The sequence below is a fragment of the Hylobates moloch genome, unplaced genomic scaffold, assembly GCF_009828535.3.
Source record: "Hylobates moloch isolate HMO894 unplaced genomic scaffold, HMol_V3 SCAFFOLD_19, whole genome shotgun sequence".
Classification (NCBI taxonomy): Eukaryota; Metazoa; Chordata; class Mammalia; order Primates; family Hylobatidae; genus Hylobates; species Hylobates moloch.
The window spans coordinates 23,779,781-23,796,910 of NW_026652294.1; the positions used below are offsets into that span (position 1 = coordinate 23,779,781).

At 56.7% G+C, this 17,130-nt stretch overlaps 1 protein-coding gene across 2 annotated transcripts in view; it reads right to left on the bottom strand.

Moving 5' to 3' along the window:
* Nucleotides 1-612: 612 nt before the first annotated feature.
* Nucleotides 613-17,130, bottom strand: part of LOC116459482 (NADH-cytochrome b5 reductase 3) — a 32,078-nt gene continuing 15,560 nt past the window's right edge. For both annotated transcript variants that reach the window (XM_032140142.2, XM_032140144.2), the window contains exons 3-9: nucleotides 14,054-14,126; nucleotides 13,559-13,665; nucleotides 10,584-10,713; nucleotides 10,050-10,133; nucleotides 9,749-9,834; nucleotides 5,606-5,705; nucleotides 613-1,752 (exon numbers count right to left, since the gene is read on the bottom strand). In XM_032140142.2, coding sequence (XP_031996033.1) covers nucleotides 1,580-1,752; nucleotides 5,606-5,705; nucleotides 9,749-9,834; nucleotides 10,050-10,133; nucleotides 10,584-10,713; nucleotides 13,559-13,665; nucleotides 14,054-14,126 — 753 coding nt within the window. In that variant the 3' untranslated portion in view covers nucleotides 613-1,579. The remainder of the gene's footprint in view (nucleotides 1,753-5,605; nucleotides 5,706-9,748; nucleotides 9,835-10,049; nucleotides 10,134-10,583; nucleotides 10,714-13,558; nucleotides 13,666-14,053; nucleotides 14,127-17,130) is intronic.

Here is a 17,130-nt window from a genome sequence, read left to right on the forward strand (position 1 = left end):
TCTGTAATTTACCACTGTGCAGATGGCATCCTCTGACTTCCCTGAGCCTTGAGGCTCATCTGACCCTGACAGGAGGCAGCAGCCTCGCGGTGCATTGAGGTGACTGGGGTTGCATGGTTTCAGCTGGTTTGTCTTTGGGGGTTGGGAATTTTTCTTCCTGTGTATACTTCTCTGCACTTTCCAAATTTTCTACCACAAAGATACATCAAAAATAAATGCTGGAGCCGGGCGCAGTGGCTCACGCCTGTAATCCCAGCACTTTGGGACGCCGAGGTGAGTGGATCACTTGAGGTCAGGAGTTCGAGACCAGCCTAACATGGCAAAACCCTGTCTCTACTGAAAATACAAAAACTAGCTGGGTGTGGTGGCGGGCACCTTTAGTCCCAGCTACTCAGGAGGCTGAGGCAGGAAAACCACTTGAACCTGAGAGGCGGAGGTTGTAGTGAGCTGAGATCATGCCACTGCACTCCAGCCTGGGTGACTGAGGGAGACTCCATCTCAAAAAAAAAAAGAAAAGAAAAATAACAAAATGCTAGGTCTTCTCCAGCCCTTTCCTGACCGCCCCCCGCCCCACCCCTTGTGATGTAGGTCACAGACCCTGGAGGAGCTAGAGAAGGGTTAATATTAGCAAAGTTTTACTTCTTTTTTTTTTTTTCTGCTCATAAATGACTGAAAAAGCCGATATGCAAGAGGCTAACACAACTGTAGTCTAAAGGCAACGTCGAGGTCACCGATATGTCCCTCAGACGAGAGGCACTGCTCAGAATCCCCCTATGCTGGGGGTGAGGGAAGGAGGGGACGGTTTCGGACAGAGGAATAAATACATGTGGTTGTGGGAGTTCTGCCATCAGGGATGGTGGCCCCAGCCCAGGACCCCAAAACCCTGAGGCGGTGCAGCCGGCTGCTGACCCCCAGCTCGGGGTTCCCCAAGGCTGCCTCAGTGTTCGGATGGGCTAGAAGGAAATGCTGAGGTTCTGGGAGGGCCCCGTGGCCAGCCCCCTCTTCCCAGTCTAGCCAGAGGAGAGCCAAGCTCCTGGCTGGCCAAGGCCCTGGGGTAGGGAGCAGCGCCCCCAAGAGGGCTTTCTGGTGTCAATGTCTCACGCAGTGTCAGGTGGTGAGGCCTGGGCCTGGCCCTGAGGCGGGAGTGGGGGGTGACAGGCGAGGCTGGGGCGGGCCCTGGCACCTGCAGCTTTGGGCTGCCCATGTGTGTCTGCTGACATCCTGACTGTGGTCCACGGCCGGGAATGGTGGGCAGACTGGGCTGCTGGCAGCCCTCAGCCTTGTAGTGTGTGTGGGGTGGACGAGGGGTCATGAGGACAGGGATGGGGCTGGGCGTCTCTGGTAAGGACCAGTAAATGCCAGGCAGGACCTACTCTGAAGGCTCAGCCGTGGCCCACCTGGGACACAGCCCTGCTCCCGAAGGGGCCCCAGGGGGCCTGCTCAGCCAGGTGATTCACCAGGGCACGGGCAGGCCAGGCTGAACCCGGGGCCCCAGTGTGCGATGTGGGGAGGTGACCGGGTGAGCGTGAACAGGGCGTGGGGTGCGCGGGGCGGGTGGCCGTGTGACCGTGCCCGGCCCTCAGAAGGCGAAGCAGCGCTCCTTGGGGTGGCCCACGCGGTCCAGGTTGGGAAGGCAGGCATACTGGATCATGGGTGGGGGGCCACACATCAGCACCAGCGGCTCCTCCTCTGGGGGCGGAAGGTGGTCCCGGATCATCTCCTCATTCACGAAGCCCTGGCTGTAGTCCCAGGCTGTGGGGTGAGAGACCAGGTAAGCTGACGTGTGGCTGTGTGGTCACCAACCTGCTGACTGACCAACCCTAGGCGGTGAATTCCTTAAATGCTGAAGAATGGAGAGGCTGATCCCAGCCAACTGTCACCAGGACCCCCTGCCCCCAACCCTGACTCAGGCCTATGGCCTCAGGCCCTGCAGCCTGAAACCAGTGTACAAAGCCCATCATGGTTCCCCTGACTGCACTTTACAGTTTGCAAAGCCTTTTGCTTCCATGTGGCCTCCCATGTGGCCCTTGGAACAACCCAGTGGGTAGACAGGGCGGGGAATATGAATCCCATTTTATGGATGTGGCAACTGAGGCCCAGAGGACCCAGAATTGAGTCACTCAAGGTCACACAATGAGGCAGGGACATGACTGAGATGTACCTTCCAGGATCCAGAGGTCCCCAGGCTGGTGCTCTGCCCCAGGCTGGTCAGGGTGGCAGTCTCTAACTGCCCCCACCTCCATGAGCCCACTGTGACTCCCCAAGAATGTCGGCCCATAAGGAGCCGAGTCTCATCCACAGCTGTGTGTCCTGCCCCCTCGAGCCCTGAGCACCCACGATGATATGGCTGGTCTCTATCCTTAGCAACCAGCAACAGCCACCCCACAGCCCTCAACACCAAGAGAAAAGCTGCTGAAGCCTCAGGCCAGGAGGGCTGGCACTGGCTGACACAGACACCCTGCCTAGACGGCCAAAGTTTACAGCATACAGTCCATGCTATGAAGGTCCTGACGGGGAGGGGCCAAACAGTCCCAGCTTGCCCTAGAACCAGGAAGAGTCTACCGTGCTGAGCAAGGGGGTCCTCTTTATCTCACGGACACCATGAGCTAAGTAACTGACCCCATTTCCCTGTCCACCTTGGCTGCTGGGAAGCCTGGAGTGATACGCATGGCCCACTCACAGCAAGCGTGCATTATAGTCCGTTTTTGTACAAACCCCAGTCCTGATTCCATTCATTTTATAGCCCTGCACTTGTTTTTCTTTCACTCCCACTTTCCATTTGTGCCACTCTGACTCACCAGATGAGTCTTTGTAAGCCTCCTAAAATCCCTCTGGAACAAGGTGAGGCACACAAAATATTTTTGTAGCTGGGCAATGGATCTGAAGTGGATCTGAAAGTACTTTGTAAAAACTGCATGGGCATAAACTGTATTTGCTAGTGTACAAAATGTGCAGGTATGTAAGACACCTTTCTATTTCACAGCGATTTCTTTTGTGTGTGTGTGTGTGTGTGTGTGTGTTTTTAAGACACAGGAATTGGCTATGTTGCTCCAGCTGGCAGGCAGTGGCTATTCACAGGTGTGGTCATAATGCCCTCCAGCCTGGAGCTCCTGGGCTCACGTGCTCCTCCTGCCTTAGCTTTGAGTAGCTGGGACTACAGGTGCATGCCACCGTGCATGGCTTGGTGTATTTTTCTCTGTACCTGTCCTGGAAGTGGCTCTGTAGGGGAAACAGTCGCTGCCCCTGCCTGGAGTCTTTGGGGCCCTCCTCATCCTTGGCTTAGCTACAGTACAGCCAGACTGGCCCGTTACCACTTTCTTTCTCAACATCTGGAATTTCAGCTTACATCTAATGCTACAGCAGTACCTCAACTAGTCTTGAATTGTGGGTCACCGTGGCAACAAATGTACATGAAAAATGCTAGGAGATCACTCAACTATTCCTCTCATTGGCAGGTAACTAACTGTCCCTAGGTGGTGGTGCAGGTGCTGCTGCCTGTTGCCACCAGGGGTCAGCATTGGCCCCTCCCTAGGGGACCAGGGCTTGCTCTGGCCACAGGGCAGGGGCTCCTGCACACACCAGGGATCTGGATCACTCATCTGGAATCGGGATGGGGCTAAACCCTGCCTGGAAGCAAGCTGGCCCCGCCCATGCTATTAGAAACTGCAGTCAGAAGGGAGCAAAGCTGCCTATCACTTCCTCCCTTTAGACTGACACATGGGTACAGGATAAAATGCTCTTTTTTTTTTATTTTGAGACGGAGTCTCGCTCTGTCACCAGACTGGAGTGCAGTGGCGCCATCTCAGCTCACTGCAACCTCTGCCTCCCGGGTTCAAGCGATTCTCCTGCCTCAGCCTCCGAGTAGCTGGGACTACAGGCGCCAGCCACCACGCCCGGATGATTTTTGTATTTTTAGTAGAGATGGAGTTTCACCATGTTGGCCAGGATGGTCTCGATCTCTTGACCTCGTGATCCGCCTGACTCGGCCTCCCAAAGTGCTGGGATTACAGGCGTGAGCCACCACGCTTGGCCTGCTCCTTTCGTTAGTAGAAGAGAAACAGCAGCTAGACTCCCAGAGCCAGTGCCCTGGCCGACCTCCGCTCTGGGCGCTGCCTGGCTCTGCTTGGCCCCCCGAATCACAGGAACCCCGCCACCATAACCACGCTATAATTTACTAAGAAACCTGCTTCCCATTAGTCCTCTGCCTCCCCCACTGGAAGGTCAGCTGCGGGGTCAGGTTGGCTTCCTGAGCACACCAGGTGGAGCCGCCGACCTGGAGGGGGTGGGCTGACCCAGGACAGCAGGTCCAGCCGAAGGCCGGACACAGTGACAACCCACATATCCACCGCCCCCTCCAGGCCTGGCTCTCTCAGCCTGGAGGCCTGGAACCCAAGCTGGTCATCTGAGAAGGACGGCTCCTCCCTCAGGGATGGGCCCAGGTGACCTAGCTCCTAGGTGCCAGCCAGGTGGTGCAAGTCCTGGAGCCCACGTGCTCCTTTCTGAGAGGAGCGGAGGGTGGTGTGGACAGAGCTCCCTCATCAACAGAGGGTATGCACCCCCCGCTCGCTGTGGATCATCAGCAGAGGGTGTGCGCCCCCCACCGTGGATTAGTCCTGGGGAAACTGTGGGGCCATAGGAGGTGCCGGAGGCAAAGCAGGAGCAGATGGCAGGACATGAGACCCCAAACTGGCGCTCACACGGGTGTTCAAAAATGGTGCTTCCAACGCTTAGAAATTTCCCAGAAAATGCAGGTCCCCAGCTTCTCCTGAAAAGCAGAGGCCCTAGCCACACAGGGCTACACTCCACAGCAGGACTGCCCACGGTGGATGGGGCTGTGTCCTCCGGACCAGACAGGTGCGCTCCAATTTACCGCAGTCCCCGCCACTCCCTAGTCTCTCAGCCCTGAAGCTAAACATCACCAGAATGATTCCTAGGGAAGGCTGAGCTTTGCTTTTCTTACAGCAAAGAAGAAATTGAGATATTACTTATACCTACATCTCTATCTGAAGCCGAAAAGCGAAGGGCGCTTTAACTCCCAGAGGCAACCTCACTGCAAGTGGTGGGCGTGGGGCGGCCCTCCCTCGCTGCCTCCAGCTTGGCTCTCCCCCAACTCCCTTGGCAAGCAGCTTAGCCACTGGACAGGTGGAACAAGGGTAACCCCAACGTCGGCCCAGCCCACTCCCCAGGACTGACAATGGGAGAGAAGATGGCCTTGGTGTACTCAGCAGCACCTGAGAGTATGCACGCTGGGATGTGGGAGCAGCAGCCGCCACCGCTGCCCCGAGACTTGCCCGGAAGTGAGCCCCGCCCAGGGAGGGGATGCCGGCCTTCTCTGCCCAGCCGAGCAGTGCAGTGGGCCCGGGAGAGGACTCTGCCTCTGGAGGCAAGGACCTGGGTTCCAGGCTGGGCTGTGGTGGTTTCTGGCTGTGTGGCTTCAGTGAGCCCTCATTCCTCATCTGTGAGATGGGGCCACACCATCTGCCTCCCACAGGGCCATAGTGAGTGCCAGACGTCGTCCAAAGGCTCAACGCCACAAATGGCTGGGCAAAGGTGAACTGTGGGCTGGCACCTCCCCCCCACCCAGTGAGGGGCCTCCCTCGCTCACCTTCAGGGGCTCTGTCCAGCGTGTACCAGAGCTTGAAGCGTGCAGAATGTTCGTTCCTGAGTTCCTCCAGCTCAGGTCGCAGCAGGATGTCCTTCTCGGTCTGCAGGGGACAAGGCCAGGCGGTCAGGAAGGATGGGTGGCAGACTGCCCCTGGAGACACTCAACAGAGACGCGCCTGGTCATTGCGCCTGCCTGCGGGCCACACGCTTGCGGAGCTTCCAGGAGAGGACTCGGCCAGAGATCACCCCGGCACTCCTCTCTCCTTGTCTAGCCTAAGGAGCCCCTCAAAGCTGCTGCCGAAAGGGCGAAGGCGTTCGCCAGAAACTCAGTGTGTCAACTGCTTCTGCTGTTGTGGGGAAACGGGCTCAATGTCCTTGGAGTGGGAAAAATGGAAAAAACTAAAGGCGGCCGAGCTGTGCGACAGAAAACAGGGAAGAGACGGGAAATGCGCCTGGATACTCCAGGCGGTCAGCCCGGGAGCGGGTGTAACACACACAGTAAGCAATGGCCTCGTGAGAAGGCTCAGGGTTTGCACCCTCAGCCCTCCACCAAGTCTTTTTGCGTTCTGGGATCTCATTCAGGTTGTACCTCCAGAAACCAGGAGTACAGACACCACTCCCCACCCCACCTGGCCCCCTCGGGCCTTGCCCACACCCATCCCCCTGGCTGACCTGCGGCTCCCCCACCCCCACCGGCTGTCACAGAGCCCTACAGAACTCAGTCCAGCGTCATCCCTTCCAGGAAAGCTTCCTGGACCCTCCAGGGGCTATCAGGGATCTCCCCCTGAATCCCCCACCTGACTCCCCGCCCCCCCAACCCCTGTTCCACTTCTGATCACATCACAGGCTGTTGCCCAGCGTTTGCAGGTCACACAGGGACAGAGGGGGCTCCTTAGGCCAGTGTGCAGTGTCCCTGACCTCATGGGACTCAAAGAAACCGGGGGCCAAAGAGCGCTGCCACCCAGAAAGGGCTGCCCACTAACAAATCACTACTGAGCTCCCAGGCTGGGCAAGGGCGGGGTTGACTCTCCCCAGGAGGCAGCCACAGATGTGACTCCTCTGTTCCCAGGGCTGGGGAACCACACCCACCCTCTGCGTAGCCCAAGGGCGCCTGAATACGGGAATCGTCAGGGTCGGGGATCGCAGGTCCAGCTCCTCGGTGCTCCCCTCCAGCAGATGAGCTGTGTGAGGGGCATGAGCCTCAACACATCCCAGGGAACACGGGGTGTTGAACAGTTTTTCCAGTTTCTGAGGGTAGGAGGCTGAGGGCCCTTTCTGCTCTAATGGGGTGAGGACAGGGACAGGGACAGGGACGGGCTTTGGGCTAGACGAACTCGAGGAAAAAAATGCAGAAAATATGGAAGAAAAGTACCTGGGCCAGGCGCGGTGGCTCAAGCCTGTAATCCTAGCACTTTGGGAGGCCAAGGTGGGTGGATCACGAGGTCAGGAGTTCGAGACCATCCTGGCCAACATAGTGAAACCCTGTCTCTACTAAAAATACAAAAAAATTTGCAGGGCGTGGTGGCGGACGCCTGTAGTCCCAGCTACTCGGGAGGCTGAAGCAGGAGAATGGCGTGAACCCGGGAGGCGGAGCTTGCAGTGAGCCGAGATGGTGCCACTGCACTCAAGCCTGGGGGACAGAGCCAGACTCTGTCTCAAAAAAAAAAAAAAAAGGAAAAAAGAAAAAGTACCTGAAACCCTTCAGAAATAATGACTGTTGGGATTTTTGTGTGCATCTTTTCACTTTTTTTTTCTATTAACTATGTCTAACTTTCTTTTTAGGCCAGGCACGGTGGCTCATGCCTGTAATCCCAGCACTTTGGGAGGCTGAGGTGGGCAGATCACTTGAGGTCAGGAGTTCGAGACCAGCCTGGCCAACATGGTGAAACCCCGTCTCTACTAAAAATATAAAGAATTAGCTGGACGTGGTGGTGGGCGCCTGTAATCACAGCTACTCAGGAAGCTGAGGCAGGAGAATCGCTTGAACCCGGGAGGCGGAGGTTGCAGTGAGCCGAGATTCACGCCATTGCACTCCAGCCTGGGCAATAAGTGAAATTCCGTCTCAATTTTTTTTAAAAAAGTTATGTCTTCCTCTCTGAGCTAAAGTGTGTCTCATGCTTTAATCCTCACCGCCATCCTGTGAGGTGGCCACCGACGCGACCCACCTGACAGATGAACAGAGGGATGGAACCTTGGGGGGCTGCTACTTGAGGGTAGGGGGCTCCCAGCTCAAAACCAGGCACTGAGGTCATGGAAGAAGGAGGAAATGAGCAGCAATGACCCAATTGGCACGGCAGAGTGTAGCGTGGGGACCCCTGGGGTTGGGACCCTGGAGAGGATCCCTGAGGCCAAATGGTTTTCATATAATACTGAGACATTGGTATTTTTCACTCTTCCTCTCTCAGGAGTAGATGGGGCCACTTTCCAGAGGCTGCATGACTGGCAACATCACACAGATGGGATGCAGAAACAAACACAGGAATCCAGCTGTCCTATGAAGCCAGACATTCCAAGGTTTGCAAAAATGTAAAACAAAATGATGTTTTCTAAAATATAGTTTTTTAAAAATAAAAATAGGCCCGAGGCAGGCGGATCACGAGGTCAGGAGATCGAGACCATCCTGGCTAACACGGTGAAACCCCGTCTCTACTAAAAATACAAAAAATTAGCCGGGCGTGGTGGCAGGCGCCTGTAGTCCCAGCTACTCGGGAGGCTGAGGCAGGAGAATGGCGTGAACCCCGGGGGGTGGAGCCTGCAGTGAGCCGAGATCGCGCCACTGCACTCCAGCCTGGGTGACAGCGAGACTCCATCTCAAAAAATAAAATAAAATAAAAATAAAAATAGGCTGGGTACGGTGGCTCACGCCTGTAATCCCAACACTTTGGGAGGCTGAGGCAGGTGGATCACCTGAGGTCAGGAGTTCGAGACCAGCCTGGCCAACATGGTGAAACCCTGTCTCTACTGAAAATATAAAAATTAGCCGGGCGTGGTGGCGGGCACCCTGTAATCCCAGCTACTCGGGAGGCTGAGGCAGGAGAATCACTTGAACCCAGGAGGTGGAGGTTGCAGTGAGCCAAGATTGCGCCATTGCACTCCAGCCTCGGGGACAAGAGCGAGACTTTTTCTCAAAAAAAAAAAAAAAATAAAAATAAAAATAAAAATATGCCCTGGTTTGAGTCCTGGTTTTAGCACTTCCCATGAGACATGCACAGTCAAGCCCCTCCCAGAGCCTGTGTCCGGAGGTACGAGATGAGGTGACCACACTGCCCTCGCTACCAGCTGCAAAGATGGCCTGTACAGGTGACAGACGGTCTGACGGCCTCCACAGACTGTGAACCAGCACCACCAGGTCTCACTGCTGCCCTCCCTCCCTCCACACCAGCCAGCTTAGAATTTCTGGCTCTTTCTCCCCTGGGCCTAGCAAGGCCATCTCGGTTTGCCTTGGGGCAGTTTTCTGCAGCTGTGGGGAGGCAGGGTAGGGCAAGGACCCACATCCAAGGACCTCAGGCAAGTACCTTCTCCCCCAAATCTACGTCATCGGTCACAAAACACTAACCTGAAAAGACCTTGCAACAACCCAGTTTCATCAGCTCATTCTACAGATGAGGGAGTGAAGCTCAGAGAGGGAAAGTAGCTCGTCCAAGGCCACACAGCAGGCCAGGGCAGGCAGGCAGTGGGCTCGTGGACAAGGATATGAATCAGAAGCCAGAGACACCAACATTCAAATCCTGCCCTGACACCCTGTAGCTCGGGGGCTTCGTGCAAACGTCTGGTCATTTGTAAAATGGGCCCCTCCACGTCCAGGCCGGCCCAGGCCAGCATTCTTCCCACTGCACCAGTGGGTTCCAAACCGTGCTCATGGTGAAGGGAGTTCTGAGTTTTGGAGGAAGCAACCAGGGGAGGGGGTGCTCAGGGAGCTCCCCGCAAGGCAGCCCCCTCAGCCAGACACAGGCGCTGCACCACAAAGCTTGCCTGCCATGCTGCTGCCAAGGCCGCCAGTGCACAGAACATTCAGAGCCCCCCCAATCCCGGTCATCCCCAGAATCTCAGCAGAGCTGTGCAGACCCCTGAACAGCCCCTGACCAGGCCCTAAGTCCCCTCTCAGGGGAAGCTGAGTTTGCCCATCATGGGGATGCCCACTGACCTGGTTGGCAAACAGCAGGTGGCACACAGTGTGGTCATCAGGGTCCTTCATGATGGCGCGGATCACCTGCAGCATCGGGGTGATGCCTGCAAAATAGCCAGCCGGGCCTTGCACGTGCTGAGTGAGGCCTGCTCACAGGCACCACCCCACCCAGGTGTACTGGGGGAGAGGGGCCAGGACCACTGGGCCTGGGCCCCTGACCTCCGGTAGCTCCCAGGCACTCAGAACTTGCGCCTCACCCACACCCCAACCCCACCCTTAACATGAGCCGCCGGACGCCTCAGTAGGGGGTTCCACATACCTGTCCCTCCCGCGATCATGCCCACAGACTTCACTGTCTTGATGACGGGGTTGGACTTTTTGTCAGGTCGGATGGCAAACTTCCCTGGGGAGAGAGAAGGCGTGAGGCCTGGCAGTCAAACATGCCATGCGCGGGGGCTGGAGAGGCTGGAGAACCTGCCCCCACCGTGAGGTCCGAGGTGGAGGTGGCTGCCATTGTACGCCAGCCATTAGGAAGGTGCAGGAGCAGTGGAGAGGCTGGGAACCCGGAGGCTCAGCTCTGTCCTCTTGCTTGCTTGTTTCAGATGCTGAGAAAGCCAAACGGAGGCTGGCAGTGGGTGAGACATGGCCCCCAGGAGCGGGCTGTCTGCAACACCTGTGCCAGCAACTTATCCCCTCTACAGCCAGGGAGACTCAGTTCCCAGAGAGGGACAGCTGGCCCGACGAGAGTCACCCATCCACACAGAGCCAGGGGCCTGCACCCCGCACCCAGCACCCCCAAGCTCTCCAATTCTCTGAGCCTGCTCTGTAATCAAGGGATTCCGACCCGAATCACCTTTGCCCTGGTAGACCAGCAGCCCGTTGGGGCCCCGGAACTCAATGGTGTCTCCAATCTGCATGCTCTCCAGGTACTGAGACATCTTCCCTCCGGCGGGAAACTTGGGATGGGTGTCCTTGAAGTAAACCTGCAAGACACCCCTGCAGCCCTCAGTCCCTGGCTCCAGGTCTCAGGGGCGAGCTCTTGCCCACAGCGGGAGGCAAGTGCCTCTTCAGCTCTTCTGAGGCCCACACATGGCCTTCTCCTGTGGAGCCCCATCCACCCAGCCGTCAAATCGTACCTGTCCTGCACCCCCATCCTTCACCCTGTCCTCCCAGGAGTCAGCCTCCACCTGACATATCCGGGGAAAGCAAAGCACCAGCCTCGTGTACTAGGCCAACCAACTCCAGGGCTGGATGCGCTCACATTTCACCAACTGTCTCCGGGGCCCCCTCCCAACGGGAGACACTGACACCCGTCAGCAAATTCAAGGCTCTGGAAGTCCCTTCCGTTTTGTGCTGTCGTTAAAAAGCTCGCTCGGCCGGGCGCGGTGGCTCACGCTTGTAATCCCAGCACTTTGGGAGGCCGAGGCGGGTGGATCACGAGGTCAGGAGATCGAGACCACGGTGAAACCCCATCTCTACTAAAAATACAAAAAATTAGCCGGGCGTGGTGGCGGGCGCCTGTAGTCCCAGCTACTCAGAGAGGCTGAGGCAGGAGAATGGCGTGAACCCGGGAGGCGGAGCTTGCAGTGAGCCGAGATTGCGCCACTGCACTCCAGCCTGGGCGATAGAGTGAGACTCCATCTCAAAAAAAAAAAAAAAAAAAAAAGCTCGCTCACTCTTGGAACTACTTCCTGCCCTGCACTCTCTAGGATTACTGTCTTGGGAAAGAGAAGGGCCTCGATCTGACACCTACAAAGAGATGGGGAGACAGAGGAGGAGCGGCTCACCCTGCCGAGGGAGTCTGATGGATGGAGAAGGGGAAGGTGGCTGGGGGAGTGACAGTGTATACACAGGGCCTCAGGGAGGGGAGCCTGTTGTGGCTTCAGCACAGAGGGTGGCTACAGGGCGTAGAGGCAGAGGGGAATGGAGGGCCAGGGACAGGCAGGCAGAGCACACTGTCCTGGGCCCTGGGTGCCAGGCCAGGACTCTAACCTTTATCAAGGACCAAGGGAGCCAGCGAGGTCTCCAAGCCAGGGGAGGCCTGGTCACCTGTGAGTTTTTCATCCTCAATTTGAATCCTCCTAATAGCTTCTCCACATTTGGCCAGAGAGACTTCAACGTGAACAGATGCTTGAGCCCTCATCACCTCCTCTGTGCTTCTGGACAAAGCCCCAAACCTTACTGGGGCCTCCAAGGCCCTGTCTGGCCCCACTGACCTCTCCCACCCTTTGCCCCAACCCTCCAGCCACTTCAATCCTCGAGCCCGCTGCTGACTTCAGGGCCTTTGCACCTGAAGCTCCTTTTCTTCCTTCTTCACCTGGTCAGTGCCTACTCAGCCCCAGATCTCACCTTCACTGTCACCTGCTAGGGAGCCACTCTCACCAGCCAACCCCACCTATCTCTGGTGGCCTTTCTGGAAGCTCGGTCGCAGGTACCCGTCCCCTGCAGGGAGCACTGGCTTCCCCATGACCACGTACCCAGTGTCCGTCCTCCAGCCAAAGACAGGCTCCTGAGGCCAGGCCTGGGCGCCCCAGCAAGGAAGGAGCCCAGGCCAGGGCCCCTTCCACCCTTGAGATCCAGTGCCTGCTCCTAGATCTGGCAAGATTCTGGGCCTCAGCTGCAGCCCAGCAAGGGGGCTCCAGGGGTACCTGAGGGTGCTGGGCTGGGGAGGCTACAGGGCTTTGGCCTCGATTGGGAAGGGTTTCCAACACCCCACATTCCCACTGGTCTAGGCTGCTTCTGTTCTGCAGGAAAGCTTGTATTTCTTGTTTTTGACTGGCTCTCATTCTATTGCCCAGGCTGGAGTGCAGTGGCATGATCTTGGCTTACTGCAACCTCTGCCTCCCAGGTTTAAGTGATTCTCCTGCCTCAGCCTCCCAAGTAGCTGGGAGTACAAGCGTGTGCCACCATGCCCAGCTAATTTTTTTGTATTTTTAGTAGAGACGGGGTTTCTCCATGTTGGTCAGGCTGGTCTCGAACTCCTGACCTCAGGTGATCCACCCGCCTTGGCCTCCCAAAGTGGCTTACAGGCTTGAGCCACTGTGCCTGGCTAAAAGCTTGTATTTCTAATTTTCATAAAAATGTCCCTGCTAGGGCCATCATGCTGCCTCTTACTTCCCACTTGGCATGTGTGTTTCAGGTTCCGGGCTGCTGCCCCTAACGGCTGCATCTTCTCCTGTGAACCTCCACCTCGAACCCCGCAAGAGACCCCAGAAAGCCCATCACCCCAGCTCCCAGACAACACCTCACGAGCCCCTCACGTTTCCCTAGCAGGCCTGAGGGACATTTCTTAGGGAAATGAGTAAGAACAGGGCCTGCATGTCACAGAGGCCCGGCCACTGACCACGGTGGAGTGGCTGCCTCACCCCGCACACTCGGGACCCAACTCCCAGGGATCTCCCAGCGTGAGAGCAGGGATGGGACTGCGCACCTCGCAGCAGGGGCGTCTGCACCGCCAGCCGGCCTTCCTGGAGCCTCTGCTGCAGGTACCTGTCCTTGTTTAAGGGCGCTTGCCTTGAACCCTGGCCCGTTCTCTGCCAAGACCCCCTTCTTTGGCTTTTGTTGGTAAACGATGATGTGCTATTTACTCAGAAACCAGGCACAAGGGAGCACTGGGTCTTTAGAGTCCAGGCTGTGGGGGCACGTGGACTTGAGAGGGGCTCTAGAAGCCACTGACCCTGCAAGCCCCTGGGGAAGCGGGGCAGCCATGACCAAGGCTGGGCTGCACAGGGCGGGAGCGGGAGACTTCCCTGTCCAGGGGGTCCACATGGGCTGTTGCCATGGCCACCCACCCACACCACCTCCACAGTCATGACCCAGAGGCTTCACCTTGATGACCAGGTCCACGAAGCCCTTGTCATCATCGCTGGAGACGGGTGTATAGGGCCGGATGACCAGGTTTCCATCAATTCGAGCCGAGAGGTAGATGTGCTGGCCTGCAGGGCAGAATGGGGTCACTCTGGGCCAGAGATCATCCTGTGCGTGACCCCTGGGTCTTGTCAACCCACTCCCCTGCACCTCACCCGGCATTCAAAGCCTGGCCTGGCCTCAGCTCCCACGGCCCCCTCCCACCCCTCCCGGGGATTCCCCTCACGTCCCAGCTTCCTGCCTCCACGCCTTCACTCCTGCTGGTGCCACTGCCAGGGACCCTGGGCCTTCCCACTCTCATTCCAACAGACTTGCCCTCAAAGGCCCAGGGCAGCTGTCATCGCCTCCTGAAGGCTTCCCGCTCTCCCCGGTGGAAATGTGAAGCCCCCATCTCTCTGATCTAGTGCCTCAGCTACCTGCCAGGCTCTGAGTGGGCCCGGCAGGGGCGTGACTCACCGACAGGGAGGCCCAGGATGTGCTGGGGTGACGGCAGGGCAAAGCGGAAGCGCCGGGTGTCATGGGTGATGATCTGGAGAGAGGCCCAAAGCTGCTGAACGGTCCCCAGGGCAGAGGCCTCCCAGGGGGGCTCCCAGGCCTTGGAGCCCCCATCCCATTCCTGTGTGTCCCCACCCTTCCCCAGTGCCTGATTGTCCTTGTAAGAAGTGACGCCGATGCCAAGCGCAGATGCACATGCATGCACGCTGAGTGTGAGGTGCTGAGGCCAGGCGCACGCTGGGTGTGTCTGTCCTGCTGGCCTAGAGGAACCACAAACAAGGTGGCCAGAGCAGGGAATGAATCCAGGGTCCCAAAGGGAGGATGCCAGACAGCCCTAAAAACTTCCAGGACGGGGAGGGAGGAATCCATCTCTGCCATCAGCTCAAGCAGTGGCCTGAAGGGGCAGGAAGAACTCAGGGGCTGGATGGGCAAACTGGGGCAGAGCTAGACAAGGCTGCACGTGCCCAGGCCTGCATCCCAAGAGAGGGGCTGCAAAAGCCACTGCACCTGAGAGCCCCTTGGGAAATGGGGCAGCCAAGACTGAGGTGGGCTTCACAGGGCAGAAAGTGGGAGCCTTCCCTGCCCAGGAACTCCAAGAGCCCAAAGCCAGGCTTCCACCCTGCATGGGGTGGGCACCCAGGGCATGGTCAGTGGCTGGGACAGTGGCAGAGGAGGATGGGGCTGGCTAAGAACCAGATTGGGCCAGGGAAGGAGCTGAGACTAAAACCCCTGAGGTCTTGTTAAGTGGGTCTCACGCTCAGGCCAGGGACAATCACATAACCAGTTCCAGTCGGAGGTGGAACCAAACCCAGCGCCCTGAGGGTGCACTCCCTGTGGGGTCCCCAGTACCCAGCATGGCCAGGAGAGGGAGTGTGAAGAAGCCATGCGGAAGGTGGGCGCTGCAGAGGCGCTTAAGTCCAAATGTGGCAAAGTCCACATGTGGATGGTGTCATCACTTAGAGGGGGACAACAGACCTCTCCAACAGGGCAGGACATCACAGATGCCCATCTCGGCTCAGTACAAGAACTCTCCGACCTGAGCAGTGTTCCAGCACAGAGCAACTGCCTCAAGGAGAGACCTGTCCCTACACGTGTGAGCAGAGGCAAATCGCAGGAAAGACAGTGCAAACGCCACTCAGGATCAGGTGTGCAGGGGGCCCACCAACCTCTGCCAGGCAGCCCAGGCCTCAAAGCTGCCTCTACCAGAAGCTTCTGCACTAGGGGCAAACAGAGCACCAAGGCCTTCTGGAAGTGGATTCCAGGACTATCAACTGGTCCTAAGGGTCAAGGTCAGACACCCATGTACCAGAAAAGATTTGGAGGAAGAATAGAAATGAGATGGCCAGGCATGGTGGCTCATGCCTGTAATCCCAGCACTTCGGGAGGCCGAGGCGGGCGGATCACCTGAGGTCAGAGGTTCGAGACCAGTCTGAACAACATGGAGAAATCCCGTCTCTACTAAAACTACAAAATTAGCCGGGCGTGGTGGCGCATGCCTGTAATCCCAGCTACTCAGGAGCCTGAAGCAGGAGAATCACTTGAACCCGGGAGGCAAGGTTGCAGTGAGCCGGGATCGCACCATTGCACTCCAGCCTGGGCAACAAGAGTGAAACTCTGTCTCAAAAAAAAAGAATAGAAATGAGGACAAAAGACGAAAAATTATGGTGCTGGCCAACCTCTAGTAGGGCAGCCGGGTGGGGCAAAGCACAGAGCACCCAGAGCAGGCCCACTGCGGACCCCGCAAAGCCACCATGGGCACAATGAGGGGGCAAAGCTGCAATCCTAGGACATCTGCCACATGCTCTCTTGTGTAACATCCCTATGATGAAATACTAAAAGGATCCATGTTGTATGGCTGGCTAAAAAACCAGGTTATCAAAAAAAGAAACTGAGTGTGCACACACCCGCACCTCCACACACCCGTGTATGAACGTGATACCCACATAGGGTCTGGCAGGCTCACGCTGAGCTGTGACCTGGGCCCTCTGCACGGGGCCCTGGGATGCGGCAATGGGGCAGGGGTGGAGGTCATACCTCACAGAGTTTTTACTGTGAGCACATATAAATCATACGTTATTTCTGGAATTAAGAAACAGTAGGGCCGGACGCGGTGGCTCACGCCTGTAATCCCAGCACTCTGGGAGGCCAAGGCGGGCGGATCACCTGAGGTTGAAGTTGGAGACCAGCCTGATCAACATGGAGAAACCCCATCTCTACTAAAAATACAAAATTAGCTGGGCGTGGTGGCGCATGCCTGTAATCCCAGCTACCTGGGAGGCTGAGGCAGAGGAATTGCTTGAACCTGGGAGGCGGAGGTTGTGGTCAGTCGAGATTGTGCCATTGCACTCCAGCCTGGGCAACAAGAGTGAAACTCCATCTCAAAAAAAAAAAAAAAAAAGGAATGACAGTAACAGAGCCAGGTATAGTGGTGCATGCACATGGTCCCAGCTACTCAGAAGGCTTGTGCCCAGGAGTTTGAGGTTGCAGCAAGCAGCCTGGGTGACAGAGCGAGATCTTGTTCTAAAAAAACACAAACAAAAACAAAACAACCCACCAATAATAATAACAAGGGAAAATAATGTTAAAAAAACAGGTTTCAAAATGTTATTATTTCATTTGGGTAAGAAAAAAACATGTGCCTGCTTACATAAGTATAAAACATATCACAGGGCCAGGCACAGTGGCTCACGCCTGTAATTCCAGCACTTTGAGAGGCCAAGTCGGGTGGATCACCTGAGGTCAGGAGTTCAAGACCAGCCTGGCCAACATGTTGAAACCCCGACTCTACTAAAAATACAAAAAAAAAATTAGCAGGGCGTGGTGGTGGGCACCTGTAATCCTAGCTACTTGGGAGGCTGAGGCAGAAGAATCGCTTGAACCTGGGAGGCAGAGATTGCAGTGAGCCGAGATCACGCCACTGCACTACAGCCTGGGCAACGAGAGCGAAACTCCATCTCAAAAACAAACAAACAAACAAAAAATCATATCACAAGGGTAAGTTGTGGTCTCATTTGGGAGGTGGTGATTTTTTTTTTTGC